General features: G+C 30.7%; 1 protein-coding gene and 1 pseudogene across 3 annotated transcripts in view; both read left to right on the forward strand.

The window, feature by feature from the left end:
- Nucleotides 1-22267, forward strand: part of LOC126738026 (protein winged eye) — a 117477-nt gene that overhangs the window by 90518 nt on the left and 4692 nt on the right. For all 3 annotated transcript variants that reach the window (XM_050443187.1, XM_050443185.1, XM_050443186.1), the window contains 4 exons: nt 4535-4763; nt 4826-5376; nt 14438-14617; nt 22046-22207. In XM_050443187.1, coding sequence (XP_050299144.1) covers nt 4535-4763; nt 4826-5376; nt 14438-14617; nt 22046-22207 — 1122 coding nt within the window. The remainder of the gene's footprint in view (nt 1-4534; nt 4764-4825; nt 5377-14437; nt 14618-22045; nt 22208-22267) is intronic.
- On the forward strand, nt 4165-4315 carry LOC126738074 (U1 spliceosomal RNA; annotated as a pseudogene).

Genomic DNA, 22267 nt, shown 5'->3' on the forward strand with positions numbered 1-22267 from the left:
TCATTTAATTTTTGCGTTTTTTCCAGACAGTTAAATTCTTTTTTGATCTTTACCAGGAAGCTGACTTATTTTTTGTGTCCTTTTAAGAAAGTTCAGTTAATTTATGACATTTTTGTCATACAGTTAATACTTCTAGGCCTTTCCAGAAAGATAAATTAACCTTTAGGCTTGTATAACACTTTTCCAGGCAGTGACCCTTTAAGTGAGTTTTCTTGGTCTTTTTCTAGTCAATTCGGGACATTTTCGGTCTTTTTTTTAAATTTTCCAGGCAGCTGAATTAATTTTTGGTCCTTTTCCAGGCAGTTAAATTTATTTTTGGTCCTTTTCCAGGAAGCTAAATTAATTTTTCATTTGAATTACTTTTAGCACATTTTTATCTATTAAGTTGATTTTTATTACTTTTTCCAGGCAGTTCAGCACTTTTGTTATTCAGTGAGTTTACGTTTTTTTCCAGACAGTTGAGTTAAAATTTCTGCATTTCCTAGAGAGTTAAATACATTTTTGACCTTTTTTTCAGGAAGCTGCGTTAATTTTTGTTCCCTTTTCAGAATTTCTCACTCAGTTTTTCGAATTTTTTCATAGACTTGAGTATACTTCTATCCTTTTTAGATAAATAAAAAAACTTGTAACCTCTTTATTTCTCTGTATATTTATTTTTGCATTTTTTTCAGTGTACACGTTTGGGTCTTTCCAGAAAAGTAAATTAACTTTTAACTTCTTTAAAGAATCTTGAATTAATTTTTAGAATACATCTTTAGGCTTTTTCAGGCAGTTCATTTAATTTTTGGTCTTTTTTCTAGACAGTGAGTTAATTTTTGGCTTTTTTTCACACAGTTCAATACATTTTTCTCATTGGATTTTTTCCAGATAGTTGACTTAATTTTTTTACATTTTGCAGGCAATTAATTACATTTACAAAACTGAGTTTTTTGCACTCTTTTAAGGAAATCGAGTTAATTTTTGGCCTTTATTTAAAGGATTCTGCACATTTTTCCCATTGAGATAATTTTTTATTTTTTTTCGGATAGTTGAGTCAAATATTTTGCATTTTCATATAGCTAAATACATTGTTGGTCCTTTTCCAGGAAGCTGAATTAATTTTTAATTTGCTTAAATGCAGTTGAATTGCTTTTTGGCTTTTTCCACAAATTTTAGCACATTTTTATCTATTGAATTAATTTTTGTTCTTTTTCCAGGCAGTTGAGTTAAAATTTCTGCATTTTCTAGAGAGTTAAATACATTTTTGACTTTTTTTTCAGGAACAATTGAGTACACTTCTGGGTCTTTTCAGAAAAGTAATTTAACTTTTAGCCTCTAAAGAATCTTGAATTAATTTTCAGGTAGGTCGTTACATCCTTAGTCTTTTTTGATAGTTGAGTTAATTTTTCTGTATTTTTCAGACAGTTAACTAGATTTATGGTCTTTTTCTGGGTAGTTAAATTTTTTAAACTCTTCTAAGGAAGTTCATTTAATTTTTGCGTTTTTTCCAGACAGTTTAATTCTTTTTTGATCTTTACCAGGAAGCTGACTTATTTTTTGTGTCCTTTTAAGAAAGTTCAGTTAATTTATGACATTATTGTCATACAGTTAATACTTCTAGGCCTTTCCAGAAAGATAAATTAACCTTTAGGCTTGTATAACACTTTTCCAGGCAGTGACCCTTTAAGTGAGTTTTTTTGGTCTTTTTCTAGTCAATTCGGGACATTTTTGGTCTTTTTTTTTTAATTTTCCAGGCAGTTGAATTAATTTTTGGTCCTTTTTCAGGCAATTAAGTAGTTTTTTTACCGGTAAGTTAATTTTTGCAATTTCCCAGAAATGGAAATTAACTTTTAGCCTCTTTCAAAAAAGTGAAACAAATTTTTGGTATTTTTCCAGACAGTTCGATACATCTTCGGTCTTTTTTTATTTCTTAGGCAGTTATTTTAATTTTTAGCACTTTTCCAGATAATTAGGTAAATTTTGTACTGGTGAATTAATTTTTGCATTTTTTCCAGGCAGTTAAATTTATTTTTGGTCCTTTTCCAGGAAGCTAAATTAATTTTTCATTTGAATTACTTTTAGCACATTTTTATCTATTCAGTTGATTTTTATTACTTTTTCCAGGCAGTTCAGCACTTTTGTTATTCAGTGAGTTTACGTTTTTTTCCAGACAGTTTAGTTAAAATTTCTGCATTTTCTAGAGAGTTAAATACATTTTTGACCTTTTTTTCAGGAAGCTGCGTTAATTTTTCTTCCCTTTTCAGAATTTCTCACTCAGTTTTTCGAATTTTTTCATAGACTTGAGTATACTTCTATCCTTTTTAGATAAATAAAAAAACTTGTAACCTCTTTATTTCTCTCTATATTTATTTTTGCATTTTTTTCAGTGTACACGTTTGGGTCTTTCCAGAAAAGTAAATTAACTTTTAACTTCTTTAAAGAATCTTGAATTAATTTTTAGAATACATCTTTAGTCTTTTTCAGGCAGTTCATTTAATTTTTGGTCTTTTTTCTAGACAGTTTAGCACATTTCTTCCCAGTGAGTTAATTTTTGGCTTTTTTTCACACAGTTCAATACATTTTTCTCATTGGATTTTTTCCAGATAGTTGACTTAATTTTTTTACATTTTGCAGGCAATTAATTACATTTACAAAACTGAGTTTTTTGCACTCTTTTAAGGAAATCGAGTTAATTTTTGGCCTTTATTTAAAGGATTCTGCACATTTTTCCCATTGAGATATTTTTTTATTTTTTTTCGGATAGTTGAGTCGAATATTTTGCATTTTCATATAGCTAAATACATTGTTGGTCCTTTTCCAGGAAGCTGAATTAATTTTTAATTTGCTTAAATGCAGTTGAATTGCTTTTTAACTTTTTCCACAAATTTTAGCACATTTTTATCTATTGAGTTAATTTTTGTTCTTTTTCCAGGCAGTTGAGTTAAAATTTCTGCATTTTCTAGAGAGTTAAATACATTTTTGACTTTTTTTTCAGGAAGTGAATTTTTGTTCTCTTTTCAGAATTTCTCAGTTAGATTTTGGAATTTTTTCATAGACTTCTACACTTTTCAAAAAATTAAAATAACTTTTAACCTCATTATTTATCTTTATATTTATTTTTGCATTTTTTCCAGACAATTGAGTACACTTCTGGGTCTTTTCAGAAAAGTAATTTAACTTTTAGCCTCTAAAGAATCTTGAATTAATTTTCAGGTAGGTCGTTACATCCTTAGTCTTTTTTGATAGTTGAGTTAATTTTTCTGTATTTTTCAGACAGTTAACTAGATTTATGGTCTTTTTCTGGGTAGTTAAATTTTTTAAACTCTTCTAAGGAAGTTCATTTAATTTTTGCGTTTTTTCCAGACAGTTTAATTCTTTTTTGATCTTTACCAGGAAGCTGACTTATTTTTTGTGTCCTTTTAAGAAAGTTCAGTTAATTTATGACATTATTGTCATACAGTTAATACTTCTAGGCCTTTCCAGAAAGATAAATTAACCTTTAGGCTTGTATAACACTTTTCCAGGCAGTGACCCTTTAAGTGAGTTTTTTTGGTCTTTTTCTAGTCAATTCGGGACATTTTTGGTCTTTTTTTTAAATTTTCCAGGCAGTTGAATTAATTTTTGGTATTTTTTCGGGCAGTTGAGTAGTTTTTTTACCGGTAAGTTAATTTTTGCCTTTTTCTAGAAATGGGAATTAACTTTTAGCCTCTTTCAAAAAAGTGAAACTAATTTTTGGTATTTTTCCAGAGTACACGTTTGGGTCTTTCCAGAAAAGTAAATTAACTTTTAGCTTCTGTAAAGAATCTTGAATTAATTTTTAGGTTACATCTTTGGTCTTTTCCAGGCAGTTCTTTTAATTTTTGGTCTTTTTTTCAGATAGTTGAGTTAAATTTTTAGTATTTTTCAGACAGTTAACTAGATTTATGGTTTTTACTGGGTAATTGAATTCTTTGAACTCTTTTAATGAAGTTCTTTTTAATTTTTGGCCCTTTTTTTGGCAGTTCAATACATTTTTCTCATTGGATTTTTTCCAGATAGTTGACTTAATTTTTTTACATTTTCCAGGCAATTAATTACATTTACAAAACTGAGTTTTTTGCACTCTATTAAGGAAGTTGAGTTAATTTTTGGCCTTTTTTTAAAGGATTTGGCACATTTTTCCCATTAAATTCACTTTTAATTTTTATACTTACCTGGCGTAGAGGTTACCGTGATCAACAAGGCGGTTCCTCCGGAGTGAGGCCCTTCCATTGCACTACGGTTGGGCTGACCTCTGCGATTATCCCTAATGCGGATAAACTGGATAAATTTCGGACTCTTTTAAGGAAGTTCCATTAATTTTTGGTGTTTTTTCAATCAGTTCAGCACATTTTTTATCAAGCGAGTTAATCTTTGCGGTTTTTTGTTACATTTTCCAGACAGCCGATCTTTCCCACTATTCCAGACTGTTAAATACATTTTCGACCTTGTTCTCGAAAGGTTAATTTTTTGAAGCCCTTTAAGTTCAGCTAACACATATGGAAAACGTACTGTATTATCCATTTTTTTTTCGTAGATCGTTGAAGTATCACCTAAAACAACCGAAGACTTACCAGCCGGCACCCGTTTATGCGCCTACTGGAGCCAACAGTACCGTTGCCTCTATCCAGGAAGTGCGGCGGAACCGGGAACCCCAGACCCCCAACTGGACGGCAAATTCGTCTCGGTAGAGTTTGACGACGGTGACAGCGGACGAATCGCTCTACAAGACATCCGACTGTTACCCCCCAACTACCCCATCATGGGTAACTCTACTCTACCTTGAACACTCCCTTTGAATAAACCGATTTATCATTTTTTAATATAGAATACGACCCCAATCCCTTGCTGAGCCTTTGCAAGCGACGACGCAGAACCTCCACAAGCATTTCCACCGAGGAGAAACAACTCCAGGAAACCTTGGCTCCGATCCTGGAAGTACCCAAGAAACCAGTTGTGGACCCCCTGGAGCATCACAAAGAGAAAAAACGCCTCAAGAAAAAGAAAAAAGAGAAAATCAAGGAGAAACTGTTGAAGAGCGGCGACGACAAGAAGAAGAAGCGTAAACACAAGTGCGCGGACGAGTTTTGTAAGCACAAGAGGCACCACAAGAAGCACAAAAAGCACCGCAGGCACCACGATAAATCGAAGACTGACTCGGAAGAGTCTTCGGGGCGGCCAGAGTTTATTTGCGAAATAATCAGCGGGGAAACCGAGGTGGGAAATGCGGTCGAGGCCTCTACAGTTCAAACTGTAGGAGAGGAGGACAATGACGAATCGTCTCAGCAGAGCGTAGATGACTTTCCTAATTATGAAGCTCCCGCGAATCCTGACGACGAGGTTACCATGGACGATATTTTGGAAGCCACCGGAGAAAAGGTACTTAGGTTTCTTTCTTATTTATTGGTGAAAAAAGTGCAAGTTTGGAAAGACTTTGATACTGTCAGAGGCATTTTAAAAATCTTGAAAACTCAGGGATAGATTTTAGTGATTTTGGTTTCATATGATAGCTGATGAGTTTCTTTACCAAAAAGGTCTCTATAGGATTCCTAGTAAATATAACTGTTTTGATGTTATTAACTGATTTTTCAAGGGATTAAAAAATCCTGATACTGTCAAATTATTATTAAGTGTGGTTTTAAAATGGTGATTACTTAAGGTACTTGAGAAAAGTGGAATTTTAAGATGGGCAGAGCTTAGTAGAGGAGCGAAATGCGGTAGGGAAAAAAAAGTCGAAAGAATTTCCTGTTATTAGCCTAAAAACCACTCTCAGACTTAAGTATCATTGACGATCGTAAAAAAAATTAAGTTTCCCCTATAAAGAGGATGAAACTACGTAAGAAAAGCGCAATTTTAAGACGATTCTGGCCGTAAGAGAGACAAAATGCGATACAAAGGGATAAAAGTTGAATTTATTCAGCATTAAATAATTCACTCTTAAGATAGATCAGGCTGAATTCAGGTCAATGAAATAACTTGGAGGATCAACTAATTATTATAACAGACGTTTCGAGCAATTTGTGATCATCTTCAAGGTCTTAGAAAATGTTTTCAAAGTCTTTTTGATAGATAATAAATGTCTGTATCGCGAGAACCACAAGGTAGGGACGAATTAACATTTTTTTTGCTTCTCTATGTTTCAAAAGTTAAAAAAAATAAATTTTTTACATTTTTAATGGTGCTATCAGCAAAAATTGACAAAATGCTCATTTCCAATTGATATTAGCCCTTGGTCTTTCAAAAACGAAAAAATAGGAGAAAAGGAATATTTTTAACCCTATAGAGTGATAATATCTTGCTTCTCAGTGGAACTAACCTATTAAAGCTTAGATAAACCTGATGGTAGTGTGTAAACACGTCATATTTTAATTGTAAAAAAGAAAAAAAAACTTAAAAATTTAATAGTGATAAGGTGTTTCCAGATGTTTTGGAATACCAATTAATCTGGAAAGGTGTCTTACTATCATATTTAGAACAGAATCTCAGTGGCAGCATATAAAGTGTTAATTGCTAAATGATCCTTGCTAAGGATATACCGACAAGGGAAGGAAAAACTTACAAAAGGGGGAAAGAAGTACCTTGAACCAAAGATAGCATGATGGCATAAAAATTGAAACAAATATTCGTCTAATAAAATTAATAAACATCTATTTTGAGGGTTTATTAGTTACCTATCAAACTAGACACCTATTTAAGCGTTTTCCCAAAAATATACAGGGTGTTGCGAAAAACGTGGCTTTTTGGAAATGGCGATTTTTTATTCTTAAAATTGCACAAAATGCCCATAACTCAACAACGACTAAAAAGAAAAATTTGAAAATTCGTACACGTATTCTCCGGACAATTTGACTAGACACGTGTTTTAGCGTTTTTCCAAAAATGTACAGGGTGTTAAAAAAAAGGTGGATTTTTAAAAGTAACGATTATTTTAATTAAAAATTCCACAACTCCACAAAATACCCATAACTCGAAAATTACTTAAAATAGCAATTTGAAAAATCGTATACAAATTCTTCAGAACAATTGACTTGACACCTATTTCAGCGTTTTCCCAAAAGTGTACAGGATCTTGAGAAAAAAGTAGATTTTTGAAAAGGGTAATTTTTTTAAATTCCAGGAACCACTGACAATAAAATTTTGAAATTTCGACTATTTCTTCAAAAAATGTGACTAAATATCCTTACAGTTAAAGAAAAATAAAGGTAAAGAAAAAAACAAAATAAAATAGAGAAACAATAAAGAAATTAAAGAAACGCACGGAGAAACGTGACAGCCCTTAAGGAAAAACCTTAATAAACTTGTAAATAAAGCCTGTAAAGCGACACTATTTATGTTTCTGGATAGTTCTAGGTTGTAAGGACAATTACAACTAAATAATGTAAAGAAACATTGAAGAAACACATCTTTAAATTATGTTTTTAAAAGTTTAACAGAAAATTTTTAAAAAATGGGAGATAACTCACGTAAAGTAACGCTTTTTATGTTTGTGTGCATCCAGGGAAAAATCTATCATATTCACTTTTAGATTTAAAAAGATACCATTGAAGGGAGTTATACGATAAGACTTATTGACAAAGATAAGAAACAAGGCATAAAAGCGTGTAAAGAATGATTAATTTTCAAAAAACAACATTTTTTTTTTAATATCATATGCCTGTATTTCGAGAACCAGAAGGTCTAAAGGGATGAAAATTGAAATACAAGTTTGTCTAATAAAATAATTGGACACGTATTTCAGGATTTTTTCAAAAATAATTTTTTACCAGGAAAAACTGGGTTGAAAGTTTTAAAAATGAATGTTCCAAAAGGTTAATTTTGTTTTTAACATATGTCTGTATCTCGAAAACTAGAAGGGCTAAAGGGCTGAAAATTGAAATACAATTGCGTGTAATAAAATAATTGGACACGTGTTTCAGGGATTTTCTCAAAAATAATTTTTTACCAGGAAAAATTAGGTTCGAAGTTTCGAAAATTGAATGTTTCAAAAAGTAATTTTGTTTTTAACATATCCCTATATCTCGAGAACTACAAGGGCTAAAGGGCTGAAAATTGAATTACAAATTGGCCTAATAAAATAATTGGACACGTATTTCAGGGATTTTTTCAAAAATAATTTTTTATTTGAAAAAACTGGATTCAAAAATGCATGAATTAATTTTTAAAAAATTAATTTTTTTTAATATCATATGCCTGTATCTCGAAAACTACAAGGGCTACAGGGTTGAAAATTAGAATACATATTCATAAAATAAAATAATTAGACACCGACTTTTAATTTAGTTTAGACCTTACGATGTTTATTTCCAAATTTATTAACGACCTTCTTAAATGTTGTGAGGTTTCTATATGCGTTTCTTTAATTTCTTTATTGATTGTGTACTTTAATCAGTTTTTTTTCTTTTATTTTTGTTATTGTTTGACTCTTGTAAGATATAATTTCTGAAAAGAATAATGCTGCCAAAGGACTAGTTGCGACCATATAACTAGTTCCTTTCATAACCTTAAAAAGGTTAAGGCTTTACAAAAATCTAAAAATCTTGAAAATTGTTGAATAGAATTTAATGAATTTAGTTTCATATAAAAGCCGATGAGTTTCCTTATCAAAAAGGTTCTTACAAATTTCCTTATAAATTCAACCATTTTCGAGTTATTGAGTAATTTTTCAACGGATTGAAAAAATCTTGATATAATCAAAGGCTTTACAAAAATCAACATATTTAGAAAAGTCGTGTATAGATTTTAGTTTCATACGAAAGCTGATAAGTCTCTTCACCAAAAAGTTCTTCACAAGTTTTCTGTGAGTACAACATTTCTCGAGTTATTGTGTCATTTTTCAAAGAATTGAAAAAAAAAACTTGATACAGTCAAAGGCTTTACAAAAATCCAAATATTTTGAAAACTCGTGGATAGATTTTTAGGATTTTAGTTTCATATAATAGTCAATGAGTTTCTTTCCCAAAAAAGTCTTACAAGTCTTACAAGTCCCCAAAAAGTCTTATTGATTTTGGTTTTATATGAAAGCCAATGAGTTTTTTACCAAAAGGACCCTTACAAGTTTCCTGTGAGTACAACGTTTCTTGAGTTATTAAATCATATTTTAGTAGATTAAAAAGCCCTTGATACCGTCAAAGGCATTACAAAACTCAACATATTTTGAAAACCCATGCATAGAATTTCTTTATTTTAGTCTCATATGAAAGCCGATAAGTTTCTTTATCAAAAAAGTCCTTACAAATTTCCTTGTATATTCAACCATTTCCGAGTTATTGAGTAATTTTTCAAGGGATTGAAAAAAAACGTTGATACCGTCAAAGGTTTTACACAAATCAGAAAATCCTACAGTCTTCTTATTTTTTAAACATCATTCAGTTTTGACACAGCGGTGTCCATCATCAGGAAATAAAAAGTTTAAAATTGGTGTAAGTTATACAGACCACGGTTTCAGCCCATAACAAAAAAAGCCCTTTATTTATTATTATTATTATTATTAGTTTTTTATTTATTTACATTCTATTGTTTACCTCATTTTGCCTTAATCTTCTCCTCCACTGCAAGTATGGACTTATTTCTTCACAACAAATAGAGTACAACATTCCTTGAGTTATTGTATAATTTTTCAAAGAATTAAAAAAACTTGATATAAATCAAAAGACAACAACACAAAGTCTCGGTCTCGAAAATGTTCTTTTATGAGTCAAACTGGTGACACGTGTTTCGCTCCTGAGAGCATCATCAGACCTTAAAAAGGTTAAACACGACTTATGCACACACATTTTGACTCATAAAATAAAATTTTCGAGACCGAGACTTTGTGTTGTTGTCTTTTGACTTATTTATGTCGAGGTCTCTTTGAGAATATGAACTTATTGATATAGTTAAAGGCTTTACAAAAATCCAAATATTTTGAAAACTTGTTGATAGATTTTTATGATTTTAGTTTCGTGTGATAGCCGATGAGTTGCTTTACCAAAAAGGTCTTTACAAGTTTCTTTGTAAATACAAACGTTACGGAGTTATTGAATAGTTTCTCAATGGACTGAAAAAAAATTTGATACCGTCAGAGGCTTTACAAAAATCCAAATATTTTGAAAACTTGTTAATAGATTTTTAAGATTTTAATTTCATATGAAAGCTGATGAGTTTCTTCATCATAAAGGTCTTTACAAGTTTGCTTGTAAATACAACGTTTCTTGAGTTATTGAGTAATTTTTCAAGAGATTGAGAACATCTTGATACTGTCAGAGGCTTTACAAAAATCAAAATATTTTGAAAACCCATGGATAGATTTTTATGATTTTAGTTTCATATGATAGCCAATGAGTTGCTTTACCAAAAAGGTCTTTACAAGTTTCTTTATGAATACAAACGTTACGTAGTTATTGAATAGTTTTTTAATGGATTGAAAAAATCTTGATACCGTCAAAGGCTTTACAAAAATCAACATATTTTGAAAACTTGTTGATAGATTTTTATGATTTTAATTTCATATGAAAGCTGATGAGTTTCTTCATCATAAAGGTCTTTACAAGTTTGCTTGTAAATACAACGTTTCTTGAGTTATTGAATAATTTTTCAAGGGATTGAGAAAATCTTGATACTGTCAGAGGCTTTACAAAAATCCAAATATTTTGAAAACTCGTGTATAGATTTTTTTTGATTTTAGTTTCATGTGATAGCCGATGAGTTTCTTTACCAAAAAGGTATTTACAAGTTTCTTTGTAAATACAAACGTTACGGAGTTATTGAATAGTTTCTCAATGGACTGAAAAAAATCTTGATACCGTCAAAGACTTTACAAAAATCAACATATTTTGAAAACTCATGGATAGATTTTTATGATTTTAGTTTCATATGATAGCCAATGAGTTACTTTACCAAAAAGGTCTTTACAAGTTTCTTTATAAATACAAACGTTACGGAGTTATTTAATAGTTTTTCAATGTATTGAAAAAAATCTTGATACCGTCAAAGGCTTTACAAAAATCTACATATTTTGAAAATTTGTGTATAGATTTTATTGATTTTGGTTTTATATGAAAGCTGATGAGTTTCTTCATCAAAAGGTCTTTACAAGTTTACTTGTAAATACAACGTTTCTTGAGTTATTGAGTCATTTTTCAAGGGATTGAGAAAATCTTGATACTGTCAGAGGCTTTACAAAAATCAAAATATTTTGAAAACCCGTGGATAGATTTTTATGATTTTAGTTTCATATGATAGCCAATGAGTTACTTTACCAAAAAGGTCTTTACAAGTTTCTTTATAAATACAAACGTTACGGAGTTATTTAATAGTTTTTCAATGTATTGAAAAAAATCTTGATACCGTCAAAGGCTTTACAAAAATCTACATATTTTGAAAATTTGTGTATAGATTTTATTGATTTTGGTTTTATATGAAAGCTGATGAGTTTCTTCATCAAAAGGTCTTTACAAGTTTACTTGTAAATACAACGTTTCTTGAGTTATTGAGTCATTTTTCAAGGGATTGAGAAAATCTTGATACTGTCAGAGGCTTTACAAAAATCCAAATATTTTGAAAACTTGTTGATAGATTTTTATGATTTTAGTTTCGTGTGATAGCCGATGAGTTGCTTTACCAAAAAGGTCTTTACAAGTTTCTTTGTAAATACAAACGTTACGGAGTTATTGAATGGTTTCTCAATGGACTGAAAAAAATCCTGATACCGTCAAAGGCTTTACAAAAATCTACATATTTTGAAAACTCGTGTATATATTTTATTGATTTTAGTTTCATATGAAAGCTGATGAGTTTCTTCATCAAAAAGGTCTTTACAAGTTTACTTATAAATACAACGTTTCTTGAGTTATTGAGTAATTTTTCAAGGAATTGAGAAAATCTTGATATTGTCAGAGGCTTCACAAAAATCAAAATATTTTGAAAACTCGTAGATAGATTTTTATGATTTTAGTTTCATATAATAGTCAATGAGTTTCTTTACCAAAAAGGTCTTTACAAATTTCTTTGTAAATACAAACGTTACGGAGTTATTGAATAGTTTCTCAATGGACTGAAAAAAATCCTGATACCGTCAAAGGCTTTACAAAAATCCAAATATTTTGAAAACTTGTTGATAGATTTTTATGATTTTAATTTCATATGAAAGCTGATGAGTTTCTTCATCATAAAGGTCTTTACAAGTTTGCTTGTAAATACAACGTTTCTTGAGTTATTGAATAATTTTTCAAGGGATTGAGAAAATCTTGATACTGTCAGAGGCTTTACAAAAATCCAAATATTTTGAAAACTCGTGTATAGATTTTTTTTGATTTTAGTTTCATGTGATAGCCGATGAGTTTCTTTACCAAAAAGGTATTTACAAGTTTCTTTGTAAATACAAACGTTACGGAGTTATTGAATAGTTTCTCAATGGACTGAAAAAAATCTTGATACCGTCAAAGACTTTACAAAAATCAACATATTTTGAAAACTCATGGATAGATTTTTATGATTTTAGTTTCATATGATAGCCAATGAGTTACTTTACCAAAAAGGTCTTTACAAGTTTCTTTATAAATACAAACGTTACGGAGTTATTTAATAGTTTTTCAATGTATTGAAAAAAATCTTGATACCGTCAAAGGCTTTACAAAAATCTACATATTTTGAAAATTTGTGTATAGATTTTATTGATTTTGGTTTTATATGAAAGCTGATGAGTTTCTTCATCAAAAGGTCTTTACAAGTTTACTTGTAAATACAACGTTTCTTGAGTTATTGAGTCATTTTTCAAGGGATTGAGAAAATCTTGATACTGTCAGAGGCTTTACAAAAATCAAAATATTTTGAAAACCCGTGGATAGATTTTTATGATTTTAGTTTCATATGATAGCCAATGAGTTACTTTACCAAAAAGGTCTTTACAAGTTTCTTTATAAATACAAACGTTACGGAGTTGTTGAATAGTTTTTCAATGTATTGAAAAAAATCCTGATACCGTCAAAGGCTTTACAAAAATCCAAATATTTTGAAAACCTGTTGATAGATTTTTATGATTTTAATTTCATATGATAGCCAATGAGTTTCTTCATCATAAAGGTCTTTACAAGTTTGCTTGTAAATACAACGTTTCTTGAGTTATTGAGTCATTTTTCAAGGGATTGAGAAAATCTTGATACTGTCAGAGGCTTTACAAAAATCCACATATTTTGAAAACTCGTCTATAGATTTTATCGATTTTAATTTCATATAAAAGCTGATGAGTTTCTTAATGAAAAAAGCCTTTACAAGTTTTCTTGTAAATGCAACGTTTCTTGAGTTATTCAGCCGTTTTTCAAGGAATTGAAAAAATCTTGATACTGTCAAAGGCTTTACAAAAATCATTATATTTTGAAAGCTCCTGGATAGATTTTATTGATTTTAGTTTCATATGAAAGCTGATGAGTTTCTTTCCCAAAAAGGTTCTTACAACTTTCCTTCTAGATACAACCATTTCAGAGTGATTGAGTCATCTTTCCATATATTAAATTATTAATATATTTATTTATTTGAAGCCTTTTTAGATCAATAATTTTTTTCAGTCCGAATTAATTAGATGATTATACTTCTTTTTTATACTGTTAAAGTATATGCTTATTTAAGTTCATTAATTAATGATTAAAAATTAAATAATCTCTGAATTTAGCAATAATTGGATTTAGTATAAAATAAGAAAAATATATTACTGTTAAAATTTAAGGGTCTTCTACTAGTCAAGCTCCAATTCAAGTTAACAATTGAAATTTATGATTAAAATATAATTTTATTTATTGGGTAAAGTTGAACTCTTGAATAGAAAATAGCAATTGAAAGAACTAAAGCAATCACTCCTCCTAATTTATTAGAAAACCTTCGTAGAATTGCATAAGCAAATAAAAAATCATTCAGGTTGAATTTGAACTTGTGTTTACATTATTAGGCTTTACAAAAATCTTAATATTTGGAAAACCCATAGATAGATTTTATTGATTTTGCTTTTATATAAAACCTGATGAATTTCTTTATCAAAAAAGTCCTTACAAATTTCCTTGTAAATTCAACCATTTTCGAGTTATTGAGTAATTTTTCAAGGGATTGAAAAAATCTTGATACAGTCAAAGGCTTTACCAAAATCAAAATATTTTGAATACTCATGTACCGATTTCATTGATTTTAGTGTCATATGAAAGCCAATGAGTTTCTTTACCAGAAAGGTCCTTAAAAGTTTCCTCGTAAACACAACCATTTGTGAGTTATTGAATAGGTTCTCAATATAAGTAAGTTGTCTATAATATATCTCAATAAGTTGAAAAAATTCTGATACCCTGACAAAAATCAAGATATCTCGAAAATTTATGCACAGATTTTTTAGTGATTTTAGCTTCATATGAAACCAGATGAGTTTCTTTACAATAATTTCAATATATCCTGTACGTAAATTAAAAAATCCGTATTCTATTAGAAATCAAAGAAATTCCGGGACCGACAAGAATCTTGCGAGAGCAGAAGTAAAATGAGCGCCTTCTTACCAGCTAGACAGCTCTGGCATTGGGCCGGCAAAGGCTATAAACGACCAAGGGCCAAAGGGAAATCTAAAAAATGCTTCTACAAGGCCATAGAGAGAGGAAAAGAATCGATTACAGTAAGTACCTCCGTAAAAATACTATATTGAAATACTTAGTAACCCCTAAAAATATTCATGTTTTATCCATTTATTAATCTATGATTGCCAATTTGTTTAGAACACGCACTAGTAAAGTAAAAGATCTATTTTAATATAAAAAAAATATTGAAATAGCGGTTTAACTCGGTTAAAATGACGGTATGTATGTATGTGATAGAATAGACTAAAGTAGAGTAGAATAGAATAGATGTTTATTTGCAAATCGATAATAAATAGTTCAACACCCTTTTTTATCTATACAGTGGTGGCCAACTAATTAGAAACAGTGTGAATAAATTAATAAAAATCATAAATCTTTTGTAAATAAAATTGTTTATTCTTAAATTTCTCGCCCATTGTCGTAACTTAACATTTACCTTTAATATTACCATAAATTTAGTGGATTTGTCTTCACATATATACTTTTAAAAAAAAGTTAATTTTTATACAAATATTGAATTGGACAACTAATTAGAAACCAAAGAATTATCAATTTAAAAAACCAAAATACGAACTCTAAACCCTAAATAAATCAATATTTTGTAGCAAATCCCTTATTTTCAATGACAGCTCTACATCTCCTGGGCATTGACTCCACCAGATGTTGACATCTGCTTCTTCCGCCAGATCTTTAAGGTTTTTAATATTTTTATGTTCTAAAAGTTTTTTCAGGTCTCATGGTCTCAAGGTCTCATGCTCTCATCAACATGGTTATCGTCAAACCATTTTTTTACAGACTTAGCCGTGTGCTTGGGATCATTGTCTTGTTGCAAAACCCAAGACACCGGCAAAATTTCATTAGCAAACGGCAACATGTGGTTCTCCTTAATATCTTTATATTTTTCTTGGTCAAGAATACCGTCAATTTTCACTAATGGACCTACACCACGCCACGAAAAACATCCCCATAATTTTATATTTCCACCTCCATGTTTGGCTGTGCTGGTTGTATACTTCGGATTATTTTCCGCACTCCTTGGTCTTCTCACAAATATTCTACCATTACCTGTTTGTCTCATCAGACCATAATACTTTTTTCCACTCTTTTATGGTCCAATTAATATGGTCCTTAGCGAATTTTAATCTAGCCTGGCGATTTTTCTTCTTTAGCAGTGGTTTCTTGCGGGATACTCGTCCAAATAGGTTGGCCTCATTAGGTCGTCGTCTTATAGTTCGTGATGATATCGCGATAGCTGGAGAAAGTTCTTCTTTAATCTGGTTGGAGGTTAAAAATGGATTCATTTTAGCCCTTCGAACAATAGTTTCATCAGTTCGTTGGCTGGTTTTTTTAGATCTTCTCTTGCGTGGAATATTTTCGTATGTTTTATGTGTTTGAATTTTTTTTTCTTCTCATTTTGAACTGTGGAAGACCCAAAGACAAGGCTTGTAGATACAAAAAACACAAATTGTTACCAGTACAAAGATTTGAAATAAACTATATGCGCGTTTATTTTCGTCGTTTCTAAGTAGATGGCCAACTGTGTTATCTATAAATTTTGTTTATATTCTGTATTCCTTACAAATTTCTTAGTGGAATATCTATAAATAAATTATATACTATTGCTGTTGTGATGAACAATCAAAATTTTACAACAACTTGGACATTGAAACATTAAATAAAGTATTTTTTTAAAATCGTTTCTAATTAGTTGGCCACCACTGTTGTACATCAGACAATAAATCAGATTTTAAAGGAAAGACATATTATACAGTATTGAAGAAAATAAGTGCCAAATATTATTTATAGTTTTTTTTTTAAATATTGAGGTCCTCAATATCATTGTACTGAGTAGATTTTGAATGCACGCACCTCCACCAATACATCAAGAATCTCTCATAATCATCTGTTACATCTCTTTCCTTTAATTAGCTTCTAAGAAAATGATCTCTCTATTACTTTGGAACACCATCATTCTTATATATTATACAACTATACACTTACGGTACATATTACAGATATACAGGGTGTCTCGAGATTGCCTTACCAAAGGATTTCTTTGATTCAGAATGAGACGAGATTATACATTAATTAGGATTTTGCACGATAAAATATTTCTGATATGTTGGTGAATGCTCGTGCGTTATTTTAAAGAGGAAAAAGAAACACAGTGTTATTTTATGTGGTCAATGTTACTTTGAGGTTTTTACTGTACCTTGTAGATTTGGAATGCATGCACGTTGACCAACATATCAAGAATTTTGTAGTTTATTTATTATTTATTAATATGCATGTTTCGTAATATGGAAAATAAATGGACTGTGTATAAAACTTTGTTTTAAATTTTTGTAATAGCACTTAATATGTCTGACAATATACCAGGACTAATCAAGATGGATAATCCATTCTGCGAAATTAAATAAATATTTCAAGAATTCTAAACGTTCCCACCCACCTTTTAAATGTGCAATCATTTAAAAGTAAAACAGAAAAAATATTTAGAGAATAATAAAAATTGTCCATCCATTCTAATCTATGTCTAATTACTCAAAAGGCAATGGATATAATTTGACCAAGGGTCTTGTCAAATTGCCATCAGGAGTACGCACAGTAGCTATCGATTATTCGGACAATTTGCCAAAACATAGGAGAATATATTGAATATATTTTACTATCCAAATAATTAAAAAGTAACTAAAAAAAAAGTTTTTGCTGACCACTAATTTTAAACGACCCCTACGAACTTTAAACGAACCTCTATACATTTTAGCATAAAATGTTATAAACTCAGTTAGTAAGAATACCAGTAATATACGATAAAAATTTCGAAAAATAACGACCACGCGTTTCGAAAATATTAACAAAAAACCATCTTTAATAGGAATTATAAAACAGCCTGTAATATGAAAACGATTCACTTTTCAAGATTCCTGTATATGAAGTTTTTGTCTTATTTTTAGATAAAGATGCGGCTGGTAAAATATTGCGATGTAATTTCGGGACACCCTGTTGTATATACGATATTTTTTATTAAATTAATTTTTTTTCTTTATTAACTCTTAATCTGTTTGATCTGTATGATGCAGAAAAGTGTTTCTTAATTAAATAATTCAACAGAACATTGTAAAGATTTATAATTCGTAATGCCTGTAACTTTACTATTTTAAAGACCATTACTACTCTCTGTAATGTATATGTTCGCAGCATATTGGAAAATGCCTCGATTGTTTGGTGTCCATTCTATTCGGTTTACGAACAAATGTTGGAAAAAGTTCAAAAAAGGTTTTTGCGGTATTTGTACTATAAAAAACATGGTGCGTATCTGATGGATATATCTTATGAAAACCTTTTGACAGAATTTAATTAAAAAAAATTTACTTCCAGAAGAACTGTGGCCTTTTTGTTGTTTACACATAAGATCCTTCATAATAATATAAATTATTCATTTCTTCTCGAAAAACTGCTGTTAACGGTAAATATTCATAACAATAGAGATTTAGGAACTTTTTATATAAAAAAAAAAATACCAATTTAGGTAAAAGGTCGCCAATTTTTCGAATGTCCAGTGCCGCCAACCTACTATTTCATATTGACATATTTTCGAACCATTTGGGAAATTTAAAAAAAAATATATCTAATGTAGAATATTTTAAAGTTTTCTTTTCTTTTTCGTTTTTTTTTGAGTTACCTAATGTGTTATCTGAGGGGCAAAGAATCTATTTTTTTTTTTAATTTTGTAATATGTAGTGCTTACTTACTATGCTTATTAGTCAGTAAGGACCAATTTACTTCAGATAATGTCTGTTTTATTTCCAAATAGTCAGCCTTTGTAAAACTAAAAAAAAGGTTTTCTTATTAAAGGGTAGTTTATTATTACACATTTAATTAAATTTAAAAGTTTATTTATACAGGATTAAATTGCATCAAAATTATGATATGATAATTAATTTAAAAGCAAACTGTAATATTAATGTTTAATTAATTCTTCAGATATAGATACACGTTTGTAGCCTACATATCATAGTGTAAACTGCATTTTAAATAATCTAATAACAAGTCTTAATCTTAAAATAAAAAAATAAATCAATACAAAATGTGTAGAAATTTTTTGATAATTTTCGTTGAATCTTTTTTGAATTGCATAGTAGGGGCTCCAAATAACAAAAACGTAATCAAGTTTAAACGGTACAAAACCCCAGCAATTGCGTATAAAATCTACCACCTGTTATACCACAAACCCCAATACCTTACTTGATCCACATAAGTGAAGTTAAGGTCAAAACGTACACTCAAAAACACTTTGAAATTCAATACGATTTTTGCATTTCGAGATATTAAATTTTAATTAATTATCAGTGCTCCATAACCTCTACAAAGAAGAATAATCACTGATGTCACAGTTATGGCTAACGATTGCACTATAGCACCACTTTATCAAGACTAGTGTGCCAATATTTACAGGTGAATGTTGGTGATTCCATTTAGACCAGGAATCATTGACGATCGTAATGAATTGATGGTTTACGTCTATGAACAGTTCAATTACATACGAAAAGTAACATTTCAAGATGATTCAAGGCATATTAGAGACGTGAGATGCGGTAGAAACCCGAAAAAGTGACTTTTGACCCACTTTTTGGCATGAAAACCCATCTGAGACCCAGGAATCATTGACGATCGTAATGAATTGATGCTTTACGTCTGTGTTCTGCTTATTTACGTACGAAAAGTAACACTTCCAGATTATTCAAGGCATATTAGAGACGTAAGATGTGGTAGAAACCCAAATAATCGACTTTTGACCTACTTTTTGGCATAAAAACCCATCTGAGACCCAGGAATCATTGACGATCGTAATGAATTAATGCTTTACGTCTGTGTTTTGCTTATTTACGTACGAAAAGTAACATTTCATGATGATTCAAGGCATATCAGAGACGTGAGATGCGGTAGAAGCCCAAACAATCGACTTTTGACCCACTTTTTGGCAAGAAAACCCATCTGAGACTCAGGAATCATTGACGATCGTAATGAATTAATTCTTTACGTCTGTGTTCGGCTTATTTACATACGAAAAGTAACATTTCAAGATGATTCAAGGCATATCAGAGACGTAAGATGCATTAGAAACCCAAATAATCGCCTTTGGACCCACTTTTTGGCATGAAAACCCATCAGAGACCCAGGAATCATTGACGATCGCAATTAATTGATGCTTTACGTCTATGAACAGTTCAATTACATACGAAAAGTAACATTTCATGATGATTCAAGGCATATCAGAGACGTGAGATGCGGTAGAACCCCAAGTAATCGACTTTTGACCCACTTTTTGGCATGAAAACCCATCTGAAACCCAGAAATCATTGACGATCGTAAAGAATTAATTCTTTACGTCTGTGTTCAGCTTATTTACGTACGAAAAGTAACATTTCCAGATTATTTAAGGCATATCAGAGACGTAAGATGCGGTAGAAACCCAAATAATCGACTTTTGACCCACTTTTTGGCATGAAAACCGATCTGAGACCCAAGAATCATTAACGATCACAATGAATTGATGGTTTACGTCTATGAACAGTTCAATTACATACGAAAAGTATCATTTCAAGATGATTCAAGGCATATTAGAGACGTAAGATGCGGTAGAAACCCAAATAATCGACTTTTGACTGACTTTTTGGCATGAAAACCCATCTGAAACCCAAGAATCAGTGACGATCGTAATGAATTAATGCTTTACGTCTATGTTCGGCTTATTTACATGCGAAAAGTAACATTTCATGATGATTCAAGGCATATTAGAGACGTAAGATGCGGTAGAAATCCAAGTAATCGACTTTTGACCCACTTTTTGGCATGAAAACCCATCTGAGACCCAGGAATCATTGACGATCGCAATAAATTAATGGTTTACGTCTGTGAACAGTTCAATTACATACGAAAAGTAACATTTCAAGATGATTCAAGGCATATTAGAGACGTGAGATGCGGTAGAAACCCGAAAAAGTGACTTTTAACCCACCTTAAGGCATGAAAACCGATCTAAGATCCAGGAATTATTGACGATCGCAATGAATTTATGCTTCACGTCTTTAATTGGTTTAATTACATATGAAAAATAACATTTCAAGATGATCCAGAGCATAATAGAGACGTGACATGCGGTAGAAACTTAAATAATCGACTTGTGAAGTGAGTGAAGCCTTTGCAGTAATTGTCAGCGGTTAAGTCTATTTATTTCTTCTAAATTAGGATCTGGTAAGACAGAGAGCGCGCAGTTGAAGGGTGAGAAAGTATGCTGGGGTTATAACTAAGAAATCGTTAGGGTCTAAAGGGCACAAGGGTCGTGAGTTCAATAAACTTTCCATTTGTGTACAAACAGTCAATATTTCCTCAAATGTTAAAATTTGTGCACCTACAACTCGACAAAATTCGAAATGAATTTTAAAACGTTTAACAATACTTTCCATTAAAATAAATTGACTTATTATAAGGGTGGCCTATAGGTACACTTATCTTTTAACCTTTTTCTAATTTTAATGACATTAAATTGCACCGTAGATCTAATTTAAACATTACATCTCGCTTCAACGACTTTTTGTTCCAAATCAGAAAAATGCACGCACCTTCACCAACATAGCCAGAATATTGGCGTTAATGTGCACTGTAGATTTCGTGACTTAATTTAATATAGTTCACATTCAATTTATTGAGTATTCTGTAAACACCTTAAATTAGCTTCGACAATGTAAAGTGATACTGTAGGTTTAAAATGGCGCAAGCGCCTGCACCAATATAATAAAACCACCAGGTAGATGTATTAAATTTCAAATATTACAAAATTCCACTAAATATTAAGTATTTCACCATTTACCAAAAAAAAAAGAAGAAGAAGAAGAATTTATAACTAAATAAAAGAGCTAATAATGCAAGGTGACCAACAGGCCATAATAGCCAGATTTACAGAGATATCCGTTACACAAAAGACTCCCTGAAGGATAATATGTTAAAAATGTAATAATAAATATTCTACTAAAAAAGAAAGAACATACCTAACGGGAGCATGGAAGGAGGATCAGGATATGAAAGAAAATATGAGGGGAAGGGAAGATGAAGGAAGTTATATTAACAATTTATGGCAAATTTATGAAATCATGAACAATATTATACACAAAAACGTTAAAAAAAAATTTACTTATACACAAAATTAACCAAGGAGAAGCAGCTTAATGTTAACTTTAAAAATTTGTTCTGTCAATGTAAAATCATTTATTTTAAACATGTAGTGTGCAATCAAGTATGAAAATGACTTTTTAAATAATTCCTTAATCAACAACAATTTTATCATTTTATACTTCTAGAGACACCCTGTATATAAAATCCCACCCGACCTCAGTTTGTATTACAGACATATTTGTACATACAAACTACTTCGTATGTCCCATAAAGATAATTTTGTTTTATAGGTGGGAGATGCTGCGGTGTTCTTGTCAACGGGAAGACCGGACAGGCCGTACATCGGTAGGATCGAGGCGATGTGGGAAATGTGCGGCACGATGGCGGTGAAAGTGAAGTGGTTTTACCATCCGGAAGAGACGGTCGGTTGTCCGGCGAATCTTCAATATCCCGTAAGATTTGTTCAGTATATAGTCAAAAGTCAAGTCAAAGTCAAAAAGTGATTTATTATT

The sequence above is a fragment of the Anthonomus grandis genome, chromosome 6 (assembly GCF_022605725.1).
Source record: "Anthonomus grandis grandis chromosome 6, icAntGran1.3, whole genome shotgun sequence".
NCBI classification, from domain to species: domain Eukaryota; kingdom Metazoa; phylum Arthropoda; class Insecta; order Coleoptera; family Curculionidae; genus Anthonomus; species Anthonomus grandis.